At 36.9% G+C, this 24,428-nt stretch overlaps 1 protein-coding gene across 2 annotated transcripts in view; it reads right to left on the bottom strand.

Moving 5' to 3' along the window:
• Window positions 1-24,428, bottom strand: part of MGAT4B (alpha-1,3-mannosyl-glycoprotein 4-beta-N-acetylglucosaminyltransferase B) — a 258,169-nt gene that overhangs the window by 97,750 nt on the left and 135,991 nt on the right. For both annotated transcript variants that reach the window (XM_072400585.1, XM_072400586.1), the window contains exons 2-5: window positions 21,945-22,124; window positions 16,500-16,640; window positions 14,507-14,640; window positions 4,795-4,841 (exon numbers count right to left, since the gene is read on the bottom strand). In XM_072400585.1, coding sequence (XP_072256686.1) covers window positions 4,795-4,841; window positions 14,507-14,640; window positions 16,500-16,640; window positions 21,945-22,124 — 502 coding nt within the window. The remainder of the gene's footprint in view (window positions 1-4,794; window positions 4,842-14,506; window positions 14,641-16,499; window positions 16,641-21,944; window positions 22,125-24,428) is intronic.

Genomic DNA, 24,428 nt, shown 5'->3' with positions numbered 1-24,428 from the left:
TGCAGCCAGCACAAAGGACACACACGCAGGATCAGATATCTGGAGCTGTCTTATAAACGGGTGAGTGTCTTATTTTAATTATTTTTTTAAAAATCGGGGGTGGCTTACTTAATGGGGATGTCCTAAAATCGGGGAAACACGGTAGTTAGTAGTAACCACTATTTCAGCACCCCAGCTTTTACAAATTTCAAGATATGGGGATCAGAATTGTAAAAATTTGTGAGAATACAACATTGGGGTTGCAGTATTAAAAGCAAGTGCGTCTAGGAGTTCTTAAATCAAAAATGCAAACTGGGGACCCCAAGGGCCACTTACATAGAAAGGAGCATTGGGATGGGGCACCTAAATAATACCTACTTGTCACAAATCTATACCTGTCATGCTATGTTACCCTGATCTGCTTCTCTTCTTTGAATCCCAATTTACCTAGAATGGTGGAGTATACAAAGCCAAAAATGTAGTTGCAGTGGGGAACACTTTTGGTCCCCCCCCCTCCCCCAACTAAAATTTCATTACTATGGCAAACGCACTACCCTGGTAAACATTACTGCTGACTTCTAACACTTGAACCAATTTCTCTGGAATGGGGAGGTGTAGGAAGCTGAAAATAATTAATTAATTTGCATTTTCAATTTTGGGCTGCTAGAGTGCCCTGTGTACCCTACAAATTTTAAGTAATTACAACCAACAATTTAGGACATCTGACGGAATGAACACAGTGAGTTGGTAGGATGCAGAATATGAAAAGCAGATTTTACACTCTTAAAGCATCACCACATTTTAACATTAAATAAATGGTGACATTCCTCTTTTTTATAATAGAAAAATGTGTTGTTTTTTTAATTTTTTGGGGGAGGACCCCTTTCTTCTGTCATTACTGCTATGGTGCTATGGTATTTGTGCCAGGTGGCTGTGGGTTGCTCCTTCTGTGCATGCCTGACATTGGGAAGAAATCATCAGGGGCTTTCCTATAATGTAAAAAAAGCTCAATCTCACAGATGCCCAATGAGATCAGCACTGGATGGAACGGTGATCATCATAAAGAAGAGGAAAGAAGAGCAAGCGTGGGACTTGCTAGGCTCAGTTCGTTTACAGATCAAGTGAAATTTTTTTCACAAAAGTTTTGCGTTATCTAGATATAGAGCTAGGAGGTGATTTGCTGATTTACTCCTCACTTTCCTCCTGCCAGGAATTACTGCTGCTTGAAAAACCGCTAGGCCTGAAAAAGCCCAGCACTTGCCGCTGTTTACCAATCCCAGGTGCATAGCAGTTGCCAAGTAGTCACTCAGAAGGGGTAAATGGCTGAGTTTTTTTTTTTTACTGCTAATGTGAACTAAGCCTAATTTGTTAAGCCACATTGATCACAATATTATACTACTACACGGGATTACACTATTAAAACATGGAACACTAGGCAGTTGGATTAAAATACACAGCAATGGACTGTTGGAGCATGATACAAAAAAATGTAAAAATTGTTCATTCTAACAAGCCAGGCATTAGAAAGTTGGAACAAAGTATAGGGGGTAAGTAGAACACACTAAGACACAATATTAGGGGTTACTGGATACCTGTGGCATAAATAACTATGAGCTCTAAATTTGCCGTGTCTTGCCCTGTTAACTTTTTACCATCCGGCTAGTTTCCCTCCTTCCAGCTGAGAAGACTGCACTATATAAAGGGGTGCAGGACTAATTTTGCACGTTAGGGGTTTTCCTGCACTAAATATTGCTATCGATTTAATTATAGGAACCTGATTACAGAAAAAAGGGAGAAAACTTCAGCAGACTGGTCAGGTCCTTTATTGTCCATTCAGGTATGGGAGCAGCTTGGTGAGTGTGAATAGGTAATATCAGAAAGGCTGACTAAAATAAAAAATTCTCAGCAGGTAACTCAAAATACATACTCTACAATTGTTTAAGCTGTGTATTTATCTGTTAAGACTGAATGAATGTTTCTGTGTATAGAAAAAGTGTTTTGGTGAAGTGGCTAGAAAGTAAAGACAGAAGTTGGCTTTGGTGTGTCACAATCTAGTTCTATTTGTGATTTCTTGAAAAGATGACACTAGGAACAGTCTGCAACAAGATCACAGTTGCTCTGGTTTTCATCAATTTGATTGGATCTGTTTGTAGGTTTGTGAATGGTCCTTATAAAAAAAACTTCATGTGTTTAAAACAAATGGTTTAAAAAAGTTAATAAATGAATGTAAATGTGGATTGCCAGCAACTTGGTGATTTCAGGGCAACAGCAAGAGCTACCTGTGGATCAATGTAAAGAAACCTCTGACTGGCGGCACGAAGATCCAGAACAGAAATAAATCAGAAATCAATGTGTTGGGAACAAAGCACATTCTTAGATAACTTCTGGTAGTTTTAGCAGCCAACTATACACAATGAATCCATTACAAGAAGCCCATTATCCCCTAATAACTATCCATTATGTGGTGTATTGGCAGAAACCACCAGCCAAATCACATGCTGCAGTCACAGCTCAGTAAAAGGGGCCCGAGGCAGAATGGGAGTTCCTTCTCCACTTATGTGCCACTTCAGAGCCAATTCAGGCCTTTTATTATACAGCTGCAGATTTCTTCCTAATTGCAAAGGATTAAAAGAAATCCATGATATAAACTTCATGTAGTATTATGTACTGTATACAATGTTAGGTAATATATCCAGAAATATCACCAAATTAGTGACATGTAAAAAAAAATGTTAAGAAAATTAAAAATAGGAGGATGAGAGGCCATTTAAGGAAGGATTCAGCAAAACACTTTTTTCATTCAAACTGATCACTTAACATTCTTTTATTAGTGAAAACCTAGAATTATCAAGACTGCCTTTACTGACCTCGTTGTTTCTAAATAAGTGATGTAGAGAAAAAACATGCAGAATAATTAAAGGTTCTGATCTGCATATGTGTTCCTCTTCTCCTTCTGTTTCACTGTCTGTATTTGTCTGTCATTTACAACCCCTATTAAATGTAAAGCAATGCGTAATATGTTGGCTATATAAATCATGTTTATTAATAATATTATTATTATTATTATTATTATTATTATTAATAATAATATTATTAATAATAAAATTCTCTGTAAGTAACATATCCAATGGATCAGCATGATAGCCAGACAACCAGCCTTTTCAGAAAAAGGGGTCAGTACTGGAAGCCCATATTTTTTCATAAAACATTATGTAAATCTCTTGAGCTTGACTCTACAGCTTCATCCAGGAACTGAAAACTTACTTGGAAATATTGCACAAAGAAGTGGTCAGAAACGTTGCCTGTAATATAGCCCGGAGATTGGCCATGATGAGAAGTTTTTAGAGGCCACCTTTAGGTGCCTTTATTCCACACCTGCAATCCCCCTCCCCTAAAAAGTCTTGTTAAAAGTTGCAGCCCTGTCATTCTCCTCAACTCATACACTAAAAAGTCAGAAATTGACTTACTAAAGATGTGTTTATACAAAGTGAAGGTTCACAATATTTACTCCTGTTATCAAACAACAAATGAAAACTTTTACAATTTTAAAAATATTAAGAGTATTGACAGAATTTATATTTTAACTATTCTCAAAACCTTCTCATCTTTTAGGAATTACCTTTGGCAAAATAATTTTACCTCATTTGGGATAAGTAGGTTGTTTTGTCTAAGGGAGTGTTTTGCATTTTACCTTACCTTGCAACTTACCTTACTTCCCGCTCCTGCAGCTGCCGGAGTTTTTCTTCTTCTTTGCAATATGTATATGTATATTTCTTCTTTTATGCAATATTCTTTAATGTGCGAGTATTTTAGCCCTGGACTATACTGGATCACACTGAGACATCTTTGGAGAACAAAGCAGCAGAGTAGAGCTCAGGTGGTTGCGGGAAGGGAATAAGGTAAGTCTTTCTCTAAAAGCCTTACCCCCTAGACAAAACAAGCCCTTGGAGTGGAACATGTTGTAAGGTCTAAATCACAGCTCTGCAGTCTTTTGTCTTGAATATATGCAAATAGTTGTAAGGGCAACGTATTGCGATACTGTAGATTGTGGATTGTCACAATACAGGTGCATTGGTTTAGTACTTTGCGGTGATATTCAAAATGAATGGTTCTGCAACGCGAGACATAGAAACATATTAAAGTGCCCAATTTCGGACAATGCATATACAGCAACGAAGAAAAGAAAGTACATCCTCCTTCAATCCTAAAGACATAATAAATATTTAATGACTAGTTTGCTTTAATCTGTTTGGAAAAAAAAACTGTAAATGACTAAGCATATTTAGAAGGATAAGACATAATGGAAATTAGACATCCATCTAAGCAAAATGTATTATAACTTGAGATAAATCCATGTTTTTTTTTCCTCATTTTTTTTAATCTCCAAAGGTGAACGTGCACTTTAATTTTCTAATATTTGATTTATTTTATACTATGGTCTATTAATCAGATTCAGATACTTCCACCTAATCCATTCACTGCATTTTTAATTCTAATCGAGACTGTTGGAAGCAGCACACCAAACACATAAATTAAAAAGTCAACTCTATGCCAAGATTTTACAACCGTTTCACTCACATTTCAAGGACACGGCAAAGAAATATTCACTCTTGCAAGTTATTTGTGCTAATCTCTGCTTGTCTACACCCTCACCATCCTAAAATGACACCTTGGCTCCTTTACTGCTAATGTTTTCCAAACCATATTCCACACTTAAGAGTCAGTCTTGAGTTTAGAAATAACAAAGTATGCGTGGCTGATTTGAAAGCCGGATCATAAATGCATCCAGAAGAAACATAAAAGAATAACACTTACATGCTTTTTATGTTTTCAGCCACCGAAGTCGCATACTGTGCATCAGTCTGCAGAAAGAAAAGATACAATAAAAATATATGAATTTGACGTTTCTTTAAAAGCATAATGAATATTTACACACTAGGCACAAGTATCTGAAGCTGTCTTCATATTAGCTCCTTCTTGTCCCCTGCACAGGAGAACTCAGACTGGAAAGGAAAATAGTAGTACTTTGAGCTAGTTGGGGCTTTGTTACCATTGCCATTTACCATTACCATTTTAGACTCAGTGAGCATGCTTAAAGAAGGGAAGAAAAGAAGAATGATCACATTGTCATTCTACAATGCTAAAAATATAAAACATTTTTGATAACTGTAATAGCTTACATGCAAGTATCCAAATGATCTTTACACAGTTACCTTTATCAGTAGTAATACATATCCATTACCCTTGTCACAAGTTAAACACAATTTTCTACTCTGGAGTAGGGTAAAAAAAAAGTAACAGATAAAAAAGCAACAAAAAAATACTTGACACCTATTGGCAAGGAAGGAAAAAAACCTTTGTGTTCCAGCTTGTTTTTAGTAAATGTCTCAGAAGCAAAGAGAATTTACTGTTTTACTGATAGAAAATGGCCAAAATACTTCAGGCCTTAGATATGTTTGAACAGGTATACTTACAAAATAAAATAAAAAAGTAGAATACAGTCAATCTTTTACAAATAGTTTTGCTGGCTTGAAGAGAATTGAATCCTTCTAAGAATAATGTCACCTAGGATGTTTTAAGAAAAGCAACAAGAATAATGGAGGCAACCATTTTTAAAGATACATCAACTATCCAGAGAAGGTCAAGGGTGTTAGTGGACTTATATACTAGACACACAGCTGAAAACTGTATAAATGTCTGTCACAACCTAAGATTGAGCCAAAGAAAATAGACAGTTTTTACTCTGGGATGGGTGGGCTGTTATAAACATTAATGATCAGTAAAGTAAAAAAAAATGATTCTAGTGTTTTTTTTACTTTTGTTGCTGTAAAAATACATCTTTAATCAGTCACTATAAATATTTTATATCCTTTGCAGAAAACAGCATAACATTTGTGTCTTTGGCTACAATTCATGCTATTTTCAGAATACCTTTATTTGTAGCCACCCTTTTGTGCTAGAGAGTGCTGGGAATACAAATGTAGGCATTAAGCTGGTAGCCACCTTGCAGCCCTTAATATTAAGCCAGAAAATTGTAACAACCACCAGCAACTTCTATAGACTAACTGCATAAACAAGCACTCTGTTAAAGTAAAAACACGATAAAAAAAATTATACATTTATTATTGTGTGGTTGTTACATTTTATTATACTTATTGTAGGGACTTAGAGTTTAAATCTTTATTAATCAATTATTTATTTTTAATGTGCACATATACAGTAAAGAAATATGCAGCCAATAGGTAATCCCTAGACATAAGATATAAATCTGTTTATGGGTAGATCAGCCAATTATATCATAACTTTGCACCTCAGAGACCCCTCTAGCCAACTGCTATTGGTGTGAACAAGTGATCAGACATTCTTTTTTAGATCACTGCAGTTTCCCAAGGTACAGAAACGGGCTAACATGAACCAAGCACTCATGTTAACTGGCATGTCAACATACAGTAGTGCCTGCAATAGACAGACAGTAACTCCATGTGTGGCAATCCTCTTAAAGGTGGCTGGTGCTTTTTTTATGGGGAACAATAAATGTGTTTGAGTTACATCAAAAGCTACCCTATGTGATTACCCAAACTTACCTTTTCTTTACTACTCCAACACACTGGTGGTCATTAACAAAGAGGGCAACACTGTGTGACCTGTGTTAGGTTTAAATTCAAAACTCTGAGCTTACACAAGACTGAGGACTTTCCTTCCATTAGGGCATAGATGATAGTGATAGAGGTCAAGTCCTAGCACTGTCACAAAGGGAATAATATAGGTGCCATGTTTACAGCAAGTGGGTTCAGCATTTATTTACCCATATCCCTGTAAGCCTTTGTAATTACTAGTGCAATGTGAACACTCTCCATTTACAACAGCCCATCATTGCTCTCCTTAGGGCAGGGGTGCCCACACTTTTTTGGCCTGTGAGCTACTTTTAAAATGACCAAGTCAAAATCATATACTAACAATAAAAACTTGAACTTAATAACTCTGCGGTAGAGTTTATTTTGAAAGGCAGGGCTCCGCGATCTACTCGCGTTGCCTTTGCGATCTACCAGTAGATCGCAATCCACCTGTTGGGCACCCCTGCCTTAGGGTATCTAACAGTGCACAATATTTTAATATTCTCAGCAATGCCCTTGAATAGTGAGAAGCAGAAGAAGCTATAAAATGATGATATATACAGTAACTGCTGTTGTATAAAGGCTGTATTTACAGCTCTTGTTCTATGCAAGGGTTTTCTCTGCCTTGTATGTAGGACAATTACGCCTCGTATTTCCAAAAATTATCCTCTGTGGACACTCTGTTACTTTTCAAAAGATTGTGAAATGTCTCAGTATGAGCCTTTTAAAAGAGTTCTACAATTGCCCAACAACATAAATTACACTGCCATTAAATGTGACATTTCAAGCTTTTGACAAATTATTTCATGTTTTACTTGCAAACATAACAAAAGCTGCTACTATATGCTTTTATTAAGGGCAAAATTACTGAATGAATTTCAAGAGACACTTATCTTAAAACATTAAACAGGTCTCATTTACTTATTGCTTGGAGCAACCACAGAGAAAAGTGGGATCAAGTGTCAAGGATAAATTGTTTTAAACAAATTATTATTTCTTCACAAAGACTGGCAGCCAAGGCCATTAATATTAATAAACAGTATTTGTAAAGCACCAACATACTACACAGTGTTGTACAATAAATAGGAGTTGCAAAAGGCAGACAGATACAGAGAGGAGGACCCTGCCTGAAAGCGCTTACAATCTGAGAGGAAGGGGAAAGTTCATTGTTAGTATAAAATTACTTTTTTCCCTCCCATATAAAAGTGCTGGGTCATCAGAATTTTCAACAATAGTTTAAATCTTAGATAAATATTTTAAATAGTCAGAATCTATCTGTCATACAGAAGCCAAACCTCTCAGCACAAATTAAACATCAGTCAACATTTAAATAATCTTCTGAACTTTTGAGGCAGGGTTGACTCCAGCTGGCTGCCGAATTTCCTGGATGGCTTGAATTATTGTATGGGAGAGGCAACAAGAACCCTATGAAGGTGTTACACAACTTAGACCCATACATTTTCCACTACAGCAATGACTGGATAAATACTGTTATATCGTAGTCCTTGTGTGCTTTTGAAAGCATTAAAGCAGAACTCCGTCCAAAAATAGCACAATTAAAATAAACTATTAGCTTTAAGCACAATGGAAAACGACAGACGCATCATAAATCCATGTCAAGATAATATATGAACTACATAAAACTATAGTCCCAGGTGAGCAAAGGTGATCACAGAACAGGCAAACTTAGATTTGTTTCCATGCCTAGCGAAGCTTAATCTTTGAGTAATTCATTAGGTGTAACTGTTCTGTGATCACCTTAGTTCATTTAAGACTAATAAATGTTATAGCATGACTCAGGATTCACAGTGTGTGGCCTGTCTTTTCCTCTTTACTTGGATGTGAGGAGCACATGGGACCTGTAGCCAAGCCTGCACCCACTGTTAGTTTGAAAGCTTCATACTGCGAACAGTGGCGTAGTACAGCAGCTTTGTCATTTCATATAATCATCTTCCATGGATTTCTCCACTATGTTTTGTTCTGACCAGTCTGATGGCCTGCACCATTTACCCAAATTTATCTGAGCCCAGGCTTTTCTGGACCTGACTCTGGTATTGAACAGTGAAAAGAGAAGCACATCTCTCTTTTGCCTTCTATTAGCATACTTCTTGTCAACTGATTGGGGATTGCAGGAACTGCAAGAGGCTGATACCAGGTGAATTCCAGTACTTAAACTGCTTACACTTAAAAAGTACATTAAATGATGTACTATTGATTACGGAGATACTTATTTAATGTGTGCCTTTTATATTTGCCTAGAGTTCAGCTTTGGAAATTTTTACAATAAACACTTTGTTTTCATCATTTATTACATTTAAGTTCTGTTGATCTTCTACAGGCTGTCAGCAACCACTGCAAGTCTACAAGCACTCCAGCAATAACTGCATGGCATTTCTGTGACAACAATAAATCATGCCTACGTAATGTCTGTTAATCTAGCCACTAGTCTGCATCTAGCCTCTCTATGACAATTTTGGAGACAGCAATATTATCGTTAATAACTTTATATACTTGAATATAAACTGAGGTATAACTCCTTTCACCTACTTTGGAGGTATTTTTACTTGCAAATACTGGAAAATGATTTGACTTAAGTACAAACCTAAAGAACAAAATAAAGCCATCACTGCTAACATTTAACAATAAAATTAACATGGTGTGTTTTGCACTTTTAAGTTGGTTATGATGGATCCTAAATGTTCTTTGTGCAATATTACTGGCTACCAGTAGATGGCACTGTGTCCTCTTGTAAAGCATACAACAAACTTAAGTCTCATGCCTAACATGCCAAGAACTTGTTACCCAATTTACATGAGGGCACAGCGGCATCTACTGGTGTGACCTGAGTATAAACCAAAATTTTTCTTTCTAATTGTCAGGCCAGCACCTCGCAATGTGCACACCTGGGGAAGAAGAAAACAGGAGATGCAATAGTGTATTGCAACCTGTAATTCCACCACCAACAATAAGAGCAAAACTGGCAGTGCAATGGTTAAATTTCAACTTTCAATACTACTGGCTATTCAGTTGTCAGTAGTTATTTGTGTGTTCAAGGCTGCAGCTCTCTACCATTCTTGCTTGATGATCTTAGTCTGCTAGCCATTTTCTTTTGACCTGTTCTTTGTTCCTGATCTGACCTGTGCCAGATCCTTACCTAGCTTGCCTCCCGTCTTACCATTCGGTACCTCGCTGGATCTGTCTTAACTACCATTACCCAAACTCTGCTGGATTGCCTCCTTTCCAATCCCTTGGTACCACATGGTTCTGCCAGAACTATAGTTGCCTGGCCTCTGCCTGCCTTTTTGACCCTGCCTTCTGTCTCATTTCTTGGTACCATGCTGATCAGCCTGACTCACTGTTGTCAATTTTATCTGTCTACTATCCTCCAATGCTAACCCTGTTTGGGTATGTATCTGGGAGCCAGAACCTTGGTATCAGCCTGCAAAACAATATCATCACTACCAGAAGCTCTGGATAAGACTAGTCTGAAACTTAGTTTCTGTGCCTTATTTGCACACACTGCCAATCAACAAGTTGACTTATGAAAACAATCTTGGTATATACATTTAGAATTTCGAAATATGTTTCTTAGCTTCTCTTTCATTTTGACAAAAAAAAAAAACTTCAAAACAATTTATAGATCTCACCAGGTCACCTTACAAACTGAGGTATGGGTATCCTAATTTCAAGTTTCAACTATTATAGTAAGTAATCAGCAATTTTATCTTTAGCGAAACTTTGCTAGCCCTGCTATGTATATTCTACATACATATCATAAATAGGTGCCAAAAATCCACACAACTATACCTATTCTGCAAATAGGATATCTTAATATGCGAGCCTACAATTTCTTTGCTCTTTGCAAAAGAACATTGGGCCTGGATTTATCAAAGCTTTCCAAAGCTGGAGAGGATACACTTTCATCATTAAAGCTGAGTGATACAGCAAACCTGGATAGGATTTCTTCAGAGTTATTTGTTAGAAACGTTTTTATTCCTGGACAAGATCCATTCCAGGTTTGCTGGATCACCCAGCTTCACTGATTAAAGTGTATCCTCTGCAGCCTTGGAGAGCTTTATTAAATCGGGCCCAGTGTCCTTATTCATTTGTTGTGGTTTGGAATGGTTTTGCAGAGATGACAAATGATGTGTGAATTTACGCATTACTTGTAACCAGTGAGCTACACGAGGCATTCCTTATTTTAATCTACTTGATAATATTATAGAAGAGCTACAATTTGATGAATACACAGGTAGATACATATATGTGAATATATTTTACCGGCCAAAAGATTTGCTTTTCCACACAGATAGGAAGCAGTGGTCTAATTTGCCTATTTAAATGTTTCCACTTTTTACTTCCAGACAGCTAATTGGATAATAAATCAACGTCAAAACAGTTCTGGTTTATGGATCAATGACCAGGCATGAAAATGGTAGTTGCAAAGCTGCAGAATGATTTGATGTCCTATTTTGGTGAAGAGTTGGAACCTTTACTAATTTTTTGTTCCTGACTGTCCTTATCAAGATGATTTACCTTCACTTTTAATTTTGAGACACTACATGAATTAACTGGAAAATTTAACTATAACTTGTCTAAGTGTACCCAGTAGATTTCTCATGGACCCCTGCTCTGGAAACAAATATAAAAGGTAACTAATTTATAAAAGGAGAATTAATTTGTGCTAAAAGAACACAGAAAGCCAAAACAAAAACCTGATCTTCAACTTTTTCAATTATCAAGAGCTTTGGCTCCACTCCATTATGTATTAAAATAATTTAGTGGATAATAAAGAAATAAACCTGATCACATGTTAATATTTGGAAAAAGTAAATTATTGAGTAGAACTAAATTCACACTACAGATGAGGTTGAGGTGCATTTACCACTTCCTTACGCCAGGAACTGTTGGCTCTCAGGAAGACGTCATGTTACATACACTGGTTCTTTAGAAGTCAGCGCTGCCATGCAAGTTTTCTAGGGATTTTAGAAAACCGAACAGATCTGTGCAGTAAAGAGGCACATGTAAACCTGTTCTAAAAAAAAAGAAATTGACCTAAAAATGGACTAGACCAATTGTAAAGTAAGCTAATACTGCAGGCAATTAATCTCAGTACAGTATGAAATCCTATAAATGTACTTTCATCTAAAAGCTCTAGTTTTCTTCTCACAAGTTTATGTACACCCTTATCCACTTTGCTGAAAGCAACTTAATTTTACATATACAAAATGAATGAGTCGATTTGTCTATATGCAGGCAATATGTGATTTGTTCTAAGGTAAAAACGCTACATCCCAAAATAAATCTATATAGATAAACGGGCCAAATAATAAGGGACTATGAAAAAATGCATTCAAATAATTTAATATGGAAGTAAAAACCAAACAAATAAAAAAAAAAACATGTAAAAGAAACTAGTAGTTACAGACAGAGAATTAATTTCCACATGAAATGTACACTTTCAGGGCGTTTCGTGCATATGCACTTTATCAGAATAGCGAATAAATGACACAAAACAATGTGACATTAAAGAAATGCTCCACAAATGCAGATTATCAATAATCATCTAATATATAGAATGTTCAGAGGAGAGGAAAAACCTAAAAACAGGTTCAGTATCATGTAGGGGCCACCAGCAATCGATCAATGAATCTATTAAATAAATGTTCAACTTTGCAGCTCAGTAAGCTTTACATTGCATGTGTCTTTTCATTTTTCCAGTTCAGAAATGAACAAATCCAGAAAGGACATCTTATTTAAAATTACCTGTACACTCTTTAATACATTATATTCTACATATACCCCTGGATATGTCCCCTAAGGCAGCTTATAGCCGGAGGTAAGGAGTCTAAATATCATGATATACATAGAAAAAAAAAAAGGCAAAGCCAAAGAAAACAGCTTACAGCTACAGCAATGTGCTATCTTTTTATATCTGGGTCCAGAGTAACACTAAAGAAAAAAGGCCTAAAGAACTACACAATTTGGTCATTATATAAAAGGTGAGACCAGGAAGAAGTGTCAGAAACAATACAAATATTTGTCCTGACATACATACACAAGTGAGATGTAGAAGTTGTTTCTTTCTGCTGCAGAAGCAGTTTTCTCAGCCATGTTTTACTGCAGTGTTAATAGAATTATCACATGCCAGTGCACACATAGGCAGTAAGGGCTGAGAGAGAGGACAACAAATACAAAAAGACACTATTCCATTCTTTTATACCAGGAGACCGGCTGAATAATTCCCAGGAGTTCGCTTTCCCTGTAGTTCTGATTGCTTTAGCCTTATCTCTTTCAGTGTAATTATTGGTTATCTGCCCAAGCACAAGCTTGAGAAAGGCATTGGGTTGTTGGGACAAGAAACTATAGATGAACCCAAAGTATCTGAGTCAAAAGTTTCAGTCAGGTGTACCAGTGACCTCCGCATTACTCCTGCTGGAATATCATGCTTCACAGTCAGTGTAACCTTTCAATGATCTCAAGGATAAATACCAGTTATCTGAACAGATTTAAAACAAAGGGAAGAGTGTCTCCCCAGGAGCTCAGAAAAAAAAAATTGGATTGGAGAGTGGTGGAAAATTGTAGAAAAAAATCCTTTGCAGCCAATCCAAGCAGAAAAATTGTGGTGTTATTGAAAATAAAGGGAAACACATTGGGCCTGGTCCAAAGCTGGAAAGGATACACTTTCATCAGTGATTCTGGGTGATCCAGCAAACCTGGAATGCATCTGGTCCAGGATTGAAAACATTTGCTAACAAATGATTTTTAAGAAAATCCATTCCAGGTTTGCTGGATCACCCAGCTTCACTGATGAAAGTGTATTGTCTCTATCCTTGTAGAGCTTTCATAAATTAGGCCCATTGCAACAAGTATACACATTGCTCCATAATAACATATGTTCGACATAATATAACATATTAAGATGAACCATAATCTCTGGCTCCATTTCCATGTGCAAGGTTTACTCCTACTACAACGGGTGTCCCTCCTGTTCCTGGCGTTTCTTACAAATATAAAAATAAGTTGAAAATTTAACAGGAAGAGTATGATCCTACTGTACTGACATGCATAGGGGACTTCAGCACAAAAATTACTGGGAGATATATAATTACTTACCAGAAACTGACTAAAAGTAAACTATCACTTTTGGTTAGACGCCCCCCTATTAAGTAAATAAAAAACTTTTTTTTACTCCTTGCATACATAGAGAACTATATTTTTATTAGAATTTCCCTCTGCTACAATTGTTACCTAATTAGTGTCCCTATTGGAAGATTTCCCTATACCTTAAGTATGAGTGACATAATATTTTGAATATTCCACCACTCTCTAACCAAAAAAATTAAAGGAAACAATTAAAACAAGAAAAAAAAAAAACCTGATGGGTTTCAACACTTTCCCACTTAATCCAAAACTTTAGGCATTCCAATCCAAAAATGATTACCTTAAGACCGCATGGTTTAGCAGTTAAGCTCTGAAGTCAGAATGTATTGAACAAAAAAATATAATATGGCAAAAATTTTTTTTATAAAAAAAAGAATGTGATTATGTACTCATCAAAAGTTATTTTTAAGTGCAACCAGCACAAAGCACCTGAGTTTATCATGATATCAGTCTTCAATAATAGTTTATCCAGTAGACCTTGGAGTAGAATGGCCAAAATCTATAGACAAACAAGCTCTGTTGCATTAAACATGCTGACAACTCATTAACAGAGTTACTACATCACTTTGCTGCTACTCCTTCAACAGGCATTATGCAGGCTAGGGTCTGTAGTGGTTTGGGATCTGTCTATGAATAGCTTAACAGAATTAAACATTTTTTGGCAAAATAGTTTCCAAATATGACTTTTAACTGTGTGTATTTATGCTTGGCTGGAGTTCAGTTTTAGATATAGAATGCTATTGAAATACCTCTGCTATCAGCACCACAATCACGCAGTCTTCCTTCTCTTGCTGGTTGAGCTCCGATATCAAGGAGTTGAGGGTATCTGTCAGGTAGGAGTGCACCTCCCTCTTCACACTGGGGATTCCCATTACTATAGATACTGGCAAATAGAAAAAAAACAGTAGGAAAGAACATTAACATAAGTAAAGCACAACACTGTATATTAATAAACAATACAACAAAGAACAATGTAGCCGGTCATTCTAAAGGAAGTTTTAATAAGCATGCTACCTGCAATGGAACTGTAGAAGTGTAAATGTAAAAACTCCCAATTGGCGTAAAAGTGAGTGAGAGTTGCAGTGAGAGTTAACCAGGAAGGCCCAGATGACTCTCTTTAGGAAAGGGAAATCAGCTGACAGCCCATTATAAATGAAGTAAGAAATGGAAAGTTATTCAAATTCGAACATACTCTTCCCCTTCTTCTAATGGGTTACATAGGTAACCCCCTGCCTGCAGACACAATTTTAGTTTTGCCTTCATGGTATGGATTATGTCTGTAGACAAGTTTCCGCTTGTATTAGGACAGTGCTGAATCTGCCTCTTGTAATCCTGTACGTTGAGCCATTATTGTGAGTATATGAATGTGTACACTTACATGCACAGGGGCATACCTCCTGTGGTCATTTTCAAGACAATAAACAATATCATTCTTGAATGCTTACAATGTAAAGTACTTTCTTTTCCCAGCAGGGAAGGCTTGCATGTGTTTTGATGGTGCTAAATATCAACACTAACAACAGAATATGTTAAAAACGATTTGTTGCAATGTATTATATAATATTATAAAAAAACATATCACAAAAGGATATATACTTGCAACGTACAAAATGACAAATGAGCAATCACACAATTTGTATTGATACACAATAACCTTTCCTTAACGCGTTTCACCAGTAGGCTTCATCTGAAGGACACAGCGTTATTATTATTAGTACCTCATCTATATATTTATTCAGATAGTATTTGATGACCAAGTCAATATCATATCACTGAAATACTGATGTTGAAAAGTACGATTTTTTTTTTAAAACCAATAACACAGACTTTTTTATGCAGTAAAGAGTGATGTGACCCCATGCTGTTATAGACAATCTCTTCCAATGCACCACAGTGTATATCACCAAAAAGATAAAGTATCAGCTTTGGTTGTATTAGCCTCAAATTAGAACAAAATAGAGCACCTTTCTGTTCTTTAATAGTCAGAGAGGAAGCGGTGAGTGAGTGATCCCAGTAGGACAAACTAAGACGATCGGTCTTAAAAACAACAATATGGTGTCACAACATCGATCGATGAGCAACATTATGGTGCCATGACCCATAAGGATCAGAAGTGCGTCAATTTATTCCTCTGCAGATCGATCTGGGATTGAATTCCTACACCTCTGAGAATGAGAGACATGTTTATGGATATGTCAGTAAAAGTACTTCTGTTGTCGGTGAACACATTTTGATTCATTTTATGCAATATACAATCATGATCTTGCTGGTGTAACTTTAGCTAAATTAGTTGCATACAGTCTTGTTAACTATATTATCATCAATGTTGGGCAGTTATCAGTTTGTTTATTGAGTACATATAAATGCAGAAGGCAGCTTTGCAACACCAGTAACATAAAACTACTTACTGGGCTACCTAGGTAATATTTAGAATAATAGTCATAAGTTTGCTCTTGTTTTTAAAGACACACACACTAAAGTACCAAGAACTGGATACTATCTATGGGTTGTGGGTATGCTTATAGATAATTGCTCAATTTCCCGAAAAAACTGAAGCTGTGTAAAATGTGTACATATCTTTATGTTGACAACAGATGCACATAACACCTGGTGTCTAAAACTTCTCAGTTGTCTAATAGACTGAAATGTACATCAGTTAGTCTACCACTGATGAACTATGTTAACTGGTTAACACTATGAACTTCTTGTGGCATGACCAAAATGAATTACAAACAAGCTTACCTCCTGTCCGACCCTGACCCACATGTATTGCTGGCTGCAAGCTGTTCTCCTTTGATAGCAGGTGGGGAAGGTGATGGAAAATGGTCGGTAGATGTAATACATTCTTGTTTGTGATGTTCCACAGTTTCAACTTGGTTTCATCTTAAAGAAAAACATCCAAGACGAGGTAAATGTATTTTCAGATGGTGATGTCTAAATAACGTTAAAAAAAGCCTGATAGGGATTTAACACAGAGTACACTGTGCAGACAATTGAACTCATTTGCAGCGGCCCCGACTGATGAGGCTCAGCCTGTGGATTGAAAAAGAATCATTAGTTCAATTTAGCTGCGAGAAAAACATGTTTTCTTTGTATAAACCCCAGAATGTACTAAGACATTCACTCGGGGAGAGGTTAGAAGAATCTATTTAAAAGGATGCAGAAGGTGAAATACAAATGAGCACTCATTAGCTTGCTTTTTTTCATTAGTCTGCTTTGAGATTTTCTTCTTGCGATGAAATTGTGATGCAGGAATCATAAATTTACAGCAGTACCAAAGACTTCTAAAAAAACTGAGCTGAAGTTTATAGTTATGGTAACCAATATTAGTCAAATTCCACACATAGTAGGACACTCAAGCAACCATAAGCCATTTAAAGGAAACTTAATTCAACAGAAACATTCAACTTGCCTTTCCTAAACCCTTCTTCTAAAAATGCTAGTTGGCTGTAACTTATGTTGAGGGTTTATTTTCCATATTTTAAAGTCATTGACTTTGAGAGAAGTCACAAGAAATAAGTCCGGTGTTCTAGAGCAGCGGTCACCAACCGGTGGTCTGTGGCTCTGGCCAGTGCACCCCCAAGCGGGGTCAGGAGAAGGACTCCGCTGGGGGGATGCACCGACCAGAGCCGCGAACCACGTCCCCAGTACAGTTCCCAGGCTGAGGGAAGTGGGCGGGCGGTGTCCCTGGACACAACCCACCCACTCTCCCATTGCAGGGCTCAGATTTGCGATGGCAGAGTGGGCTGGGTTATGTCAATGACATCACTCTGGGGGAGTTCCTCCCCCTTTAAATGACACCTGGCTCCCCGCGCATGCGCCGCCGGGAGACGGTGGTTTTAGTGGTCCGCGGGACCAAAAAGGTTGGCAAACACTGTTCTAGAGTGACCATCCAGTGGAGGCCATGCTTACAATACCCATCCACAACTGTCTCTGGCTATGTGGCTATTATGCCTGGAAGTGACAGAACCAGTTTAGCCTAAGAAAAAAACATTCACTAAAAATGATTGCATCTTGACAGAAAAGCCAGGTAGCTTCATGCATGAGTATACCTAGAAAGGCTCATTAACAAATTTCTTACTTTTTTTAAAAATATAGTTTATGTATGGTGAACCAATAGGGAGAAACGGTCTAAAAAATAAAACAATAAAACATGCACATTATACAATATCTTCATGCTTAATCTTACAATATCTCTATTTGCAATCAAAAATTACATTGTGTTCACTAATGTGAGCATTTACTGCTTTTACATTAAACACAAATCTAGATGGTGCGGTGATAACGTCAGTCCAGACTGGGAGAGTTACTTCCCAAGACACAACTCCAATCTACTGCCACCACCTATGTTCCAAATGCACTCAAGGTAAGTATATTTCTGGATATATAGAATGGTACAGACTGCACCCTGGAACATTATTGTAGCCAAGTCCATTAAAATGTACGCATATACCTTCCTATGTTACAACCAATGACACAAGTATTGGCCCTTTTTGGGGAAGTGACTAAAAACTGGGCAAGCCACACAATCCTGCTGTGACCATGGAATACTATATATTTACAGAATTTCCAAAAAATAAAACAAGCCTCTACTTTTATATTATAAGAGAAAACATAAAATAAGAACCAGGCCTATAATTGAATAAAAACATAACTGGAGATGTTAGTCTACATATTCAAAATTCATTAAGACAGCTTCCCTAAAGAAATATCATAATCCAAGTACTGAAAGAGACTCCAGCTTCTCTTATCTTGTCCAGTGGCACTCAAATGATGCAATATACATCACCTACAAAAGTGATTTTAGCTCTTTCGTGATCTACCAGTCCTTTTTACCAGAAGGAGTACTGTGCTGTGACACTTGCTAAAGTGCTGAGGGTAGGGTGGGTAAGGTCACTTATTATGACCATAAATAATCATTCTGGTGAGTCTGGAGCACAAGAGGGAGTAATAGCTGGACACATAGCTGGACGTATCCTGAAGAACAACCGGGTAACTCTAAGACAAGTTGTCACTCTGCATTTTCAAATCTGACCCATTCAAGGATGGTGAGGAAAATGAACTGTCTGAAGTCTCTTGATATCTTTCCCCTGCCTGGGAGGGTCTGTCTTACAGGTGTTTTGGCAGCCTGGTGGTTAGATCTCTTGAAGAAGTGGCAGGATCTCAAGAGATGTGTGCAAACACTGCCATGCTCAAGTTGGGTCTATATTCAGGAATTTTTGATACAATCTGATGTATAGGCCGAGGAGCAGTCCTGTCACAGATGGTAAATGAAAAACAACATCTTTTCCCCTTTCTTTGCAAAAAGCTGATACCTGTGAGACGTTGCAATGCCATTGTGAAGCTAGAGTGTCTGGCAATTAAAGTCAAAAGAAAGTACATCCCCTTTCAATTCCAATACAAGTTTTGTATACAAGGGTATAAAAAAAAAAGATCATCTGGTTCTTAGCAGGTCTTAAAATTAGGTAAAGTCAAAACACAGAAGCAATGTGTGAAACATTAGGTACACCCTTGCCACTACCATAGGAATTAAGGGAGTAGGTAACAGCCCGGTGCTGCTTATCAAATGCATTTATTAATTGAAAGTCAGCAAATGTGACCACCTCTATAAAGTGGACGTTTTGGTACTTTGCTGGTCTGGAGAACTCAGGTGTGTGTTAACACAATGCCAATGAGGAAAGACATTAGCAAGGGTTTTTGAGAACTAGCTGTTGCTGTCCATCAATTTAGGAAGGATTACAAGTGATTTTCCAAACAATTTGAAGTCCCTCATTCTACGGTGAGAACGATTATGCACAAAAAGAAAACAGTCAAGACAGTTGCCAATCTTCCCAGGAGTGTATGTCAGACCATAGAATGTTGGGAAAATTTTCAAAAAAGAGCTAAATCTTAGACTTTACAGGCCTCAGCTAGCATGTTAAATGTCAAAAATGATGTGAGAGACTGATAAAGTCATATAGAATTTGATAATGCTGCTAAAGCATTATACAAGCTAATGAATTATAGTATTTACTTAGTCTTCCACACATAGCTTCTCAATTTTTGCTTAATTGTTTGTTCAAAACAAAAAAATAATGACATGGTAGAATCAGTTGTGTGTTGTCTTGCACCCAAACTTAGAAATAATTTTGGCACCTGCTAAGGACTAGATGACTTTATTTATTATCTCCTGATACATAAAACATTAGATTCGAAAGAGGGTTTACTTTCTTTATTTCTCATGACTGTAAGTGTGCTATAGAGATGTTAAAGCGCTATTTGTTAGTGTGATAGCTCAGGCCTATTACAGGAAGAGCCAAAGGGGTTTCTTGAGATACAGAATTCCTCATTTGTGCTGGAACATTGGCCTAAAAGTCAGCAGGGTAACAATAATGTTTTTTCTAGAGCTTTCAGTCTGCCCAAAGTGCTCAACCCCACTAATCTGAGCAGGGGGTGGGCAGAGTATGTGCCATATTTAAATCTTCATTTGAAGTGCAGCCAGAAGTCCAGGGATGGACAAAGCTAGTTCTCCACTGATTTTTACAAAACCTGTACTAAGGCTGGTTTTACTGGGAATTCCCACATGCAGAGTGGGGTGGGTTGTCAATCCTGTGAACCTTGTTTTCTTGACAGGCCTGCTGATTTAACTCAACTAGACCAAACTGTGTCTTTTAGTTGAGACAAAGTCCGATTGGGCCTGCAAGATTGGAGAAGATAAACTATCATGGATGATCCTGGATGAGTCTATTTTCTCTTATCTTGGAGAGCTTTAATAAATCAGGCCCAATGTGTTTAGAAAGAGTAAAAGAATGATTGCTAGTTTGCGGTTGTTACTTTAGCAGGAGACAAATAAACATGTACGGAAGTCGCTTAATCAAAGCAGCTCTGCAGCAAAAAAAATCAATAAACCTGCAATAGATTACATATGCCATGATCTTACACTGCAAGCCAAGGCTGAACAGAGTTAAAGCAGCTCTGTCCAAGTCTCTGCATGATGTCACATTCCTTTCTTTGTAAACACAATAAGGAACATTGTGTTTATAGTGCTCTTCTATGGATCATTGTGAAGAAGATCAGGAAGCACAGCAGCTGATTGTTTCAGCTTCCAATATGTTCATGTTTAGTAGTGGTTCAACCTGTACCTGGTACCTGTAACTAGGTATTCAGAATAGAAAATAAACACGCATACATATAGAGATAGAAACTCTGGGCTTGATTTATTAAAGCTCCCCAAGACTTGAGAGGATACACTTTTATCAAGCTGGGTGATCAAGCAAACCTGTAATTCATCCGGTCCAGGATTCAAAACATCTGCTAGCAAATAGCAAAGGACTTTGAAGAAATTCATTCCAGGTTTGCTGGATCACCCAGCTTCACTGATGAAAATGTATCCTCTCAAGTCCTGGAGAGCTTTAACAAATCGGGCCCTATATACAGAGATATAAGTAAAATATTTCTATAATTTATTTACCCTTACTCTCCCCAAATCTTTTTACAACTAAAAAGATGTTTTGGCTGGATTTGAGCTTAAACAAGTAAAATAAATTGTGTGAAATGCAGAGTTTATGTATTTTCTCTAAGAAATATGTTACAAAGCCATATTTTATCTAATTTTTGTAACCACTAAGCTCAGGTACTTACTATGTACGTACCATACTGCATAGCTTTACAGTCCGCTTAACATGTGGGAAAAAAAACAGCAAAAAATACAAATATACCGAATTAATTCATATAAAGCAGTACTATGCTAACAATTTAATAGCAGAGATGCAGACTATCGCAGATGTTCATTAGTACCTGGTTGTCTTTAAGCTGCTCATTTATAAAAGTTGTGAGAAAGAATAAAAAAATGGCAAGTTTAATTGTTTTTAAATAAACTAACTTTACTAATTTACTAGTAAAATGTTTATAAAATGTTATTCGAATTTGAAAAAAAGTACATCCGGAATATCTAACAGTGCTGTCCAAAAATTGATTGAGGGAAAGGATTATCTAGGGAACTTCTGCAGGATTCTTTATTATATGGAACAGTAATTGCAAAACTATCAGCTATGCTAAAAATAATCAATGAATAGTAATAGAATATAATTTATATAATTTATAAAAAGCCCAATTTATAAAAGCCCATAATACCCAGAACAGTCTATCACTCCAGACACATTTAAGGGCAGTCTGCCAGAAGAAGTTAGCTCCATTTTATTGTCTCACCAGATAAGCTGCTCCATGTGCGGTTGATGTCTCGTAAGGCTTGTTTTTCGGATATGGCCCTTTTTATTTCATCCAGGACCAGGTTGAGTTCCTTGGAGCGTTTTAGGTTCTCCTGTTCAGCAGCATGAAGACGATCCCTGAGGGCCAGGAACTCCCTCTGATATACATCCACCACATCTCCTGAAAACAAAGAGGAAATGACTTTTTAAAAAGTTTACGTAAGGTTGCTGAAGCAAAAAATGTTGTATATTCCAGATGTAAATTTAACATATAAGTACCCACAATATTGGAAAATGTTTAGGCACGAAATAGTGAAACTCAATTTTTTAAAAAAAATGAATAAATCATATAGGCAAACATAGTATAATGTTGTGTTCATAAGTTTACATCCTCAGCATAACTTGTAAGATGAGAGATCAAGAAAAAAAACACTTTCTTTACTATTGATGGGATCCAAATAAGACTATGAGAGACTCTGAGATTACAGGATCACAGCCAACAAACAATACAAAGCAAGAGGAAAATATTGATATGTCCCTCCGCCCTTTATTTCTTAATATTTTGTATTGCCCCTTTAGCATCAATGATGGCATGCAGTCCTTTGTGACTATTGGCTGTTTTGTGGCAATGGCACAGTAAAGGTTTTTTTCTTACAACTTGACTGTGCTACTATTTTTGTGTATCCCACTTGTTTGTGGAGAAGCCTGTATTTCAGCTAAATCTGCTGGGTTTTCCTTGTGTCAAGACAAATTTTCAGGGCAGTTGGCTGAAACATTTGTTGGTCTACCTGACCGTGGCTTGGTAAAGACCTTTAAAAGTATCTAAGCAATGGAATAAACTTTTACGACAGGGATAAATAATGGCTAAATGCCTAAAATTTACACTTAGTGTCCCCTTCTTATAAAAAAAAAGACAAAAGCAGGGGATGACATTAAAATCACATGGGAAGGTAGATGGAAGTCTGTGGCAGAGTACTGAAAGCCTCTAAATATCCAGGGCTGTTGGTAAATATGTAAACCATTCTAACTGAACCCAGTGTCTGAACATGCTGAAATATATCAGCTTTACTGATGTATTATACTCATGGTTCATGTTGACAGGCATGGATGTTGAGTGATATAAATGTATGCATGTCTTGGTAAGTGCTGGTAGTAAACCTCCATGACATCCAAACACAACAACTCATACAAAATATAAACCCATTGGCATCGCCTTTAGTAAAGTAAACCTAAATTGTAAGATTGATTAACATGGATACTGCACTTTACTTTCTGAATGAATAAGCAGCGCTAGTAGCTTTATTTTTACCAATTAACAAGATGCCTAAAAGTGATTCAGAAAATTCTACAGGTGTAGAAGGAAAACTCTTTAAATTAATTTTACCAGTGTGACAGAAAGTATCCAACTGGCTTCTTAAAACTCAATTTTCAGGCCAATTAAAATCAAATAGACAATCTTCTGAATTCCATTATAACATGAACACACCTATGGTGAGTGCTTTTACATAAGGTAATTGCCGATTGTTTTCTGCTCTACTTGTGTTTCGGTAAATAGCTCTAAATGTGAAAAGCGATTTTGTGCGATCCCCAGAATTGTAAGTCTGCACACTGTGTACTGCAATCTATAATAATGTAACTGCAATTCTTGGCAAAAAGCAGTTAACTGATTTATGCAGCACTGATTAACATGCCAGTGCCCATAACGAGGGTAGATGACCTCTAGTTTTCAAAGGACAGGCTCTGATATTTGGTACTGTGCCTACAGCTTCTGCCATAAACAATGTTTATTCCATATTCTACAATTAAGTAACAGAAACAGAACAATTTGTACAAAAGACACACTTCATTTATAAATGGAAACATTATTTGCACACAGGAAACAGACTTTCTTTCCAATGCTTCCATTTTTCATCCAAGCAAAGAAGTAAAGCAAAAAGGCTACCTATTGTCTAGAACCACCTTTAATAATTCTGCTAGGTATATCTTATTTTCTCAGTACATGCATGCCAAGTAGTGTATAAATGTAATGAATCAAGGTATACTGCCCCTGCCAATGCCTTTGCATTTCCTTGCACAAGAAAGACACCAGTCACTATTAGCATCTACTGAATAGAGATGTTGGCTCAAAGATGACACAATTATGGAAGCCATGATTCCTGTACAGTTCTTTGCCGTGTTCACAAAAAGTCAGCCCAGTACTGCAGCCCTCACAAAACCTGCATATATAGCAAGAATATATGACCCCATAAATATATTACAAATTATAAATATAAAGGTTTTTAAAAGATTACAACTTACTCTTGAAAGAATTAAAAGTAAGATGATGTCTTTTACATGTACATCTACCAAATAAACAAAAAAAAATACGTATGTGTTCTCAGAATTGAGGCCCTGACATGCAGTGGGCTCTTTGGGTATACCAAGCACACGTAACCACCCTCAATCTATAGTGCTAAATGGCAGAAATGGTTGTGTTTGTCGGTGA

The sequence above is a fragment of the Pyxicephalus adspersus genome, chromosome 2 (assembly GCF_032062135.1).
Source record: "Pyxicephalus adspersus chromosome 2, UCB_Pads_2.0, whole genome shotgun sequence".
Lineage (NCBI taxonomy): Eukaryota > Metazoa > Chordata > Amphibia > Anura > Pyxicephalidae > Pyxicephalus > Pyxicephalus adspersus.
The sequence above is the reverse complement of the archived record's forward strand: the minus strand, read 5'-3'. Positions and strand labels throughout refer to the sequence as shown.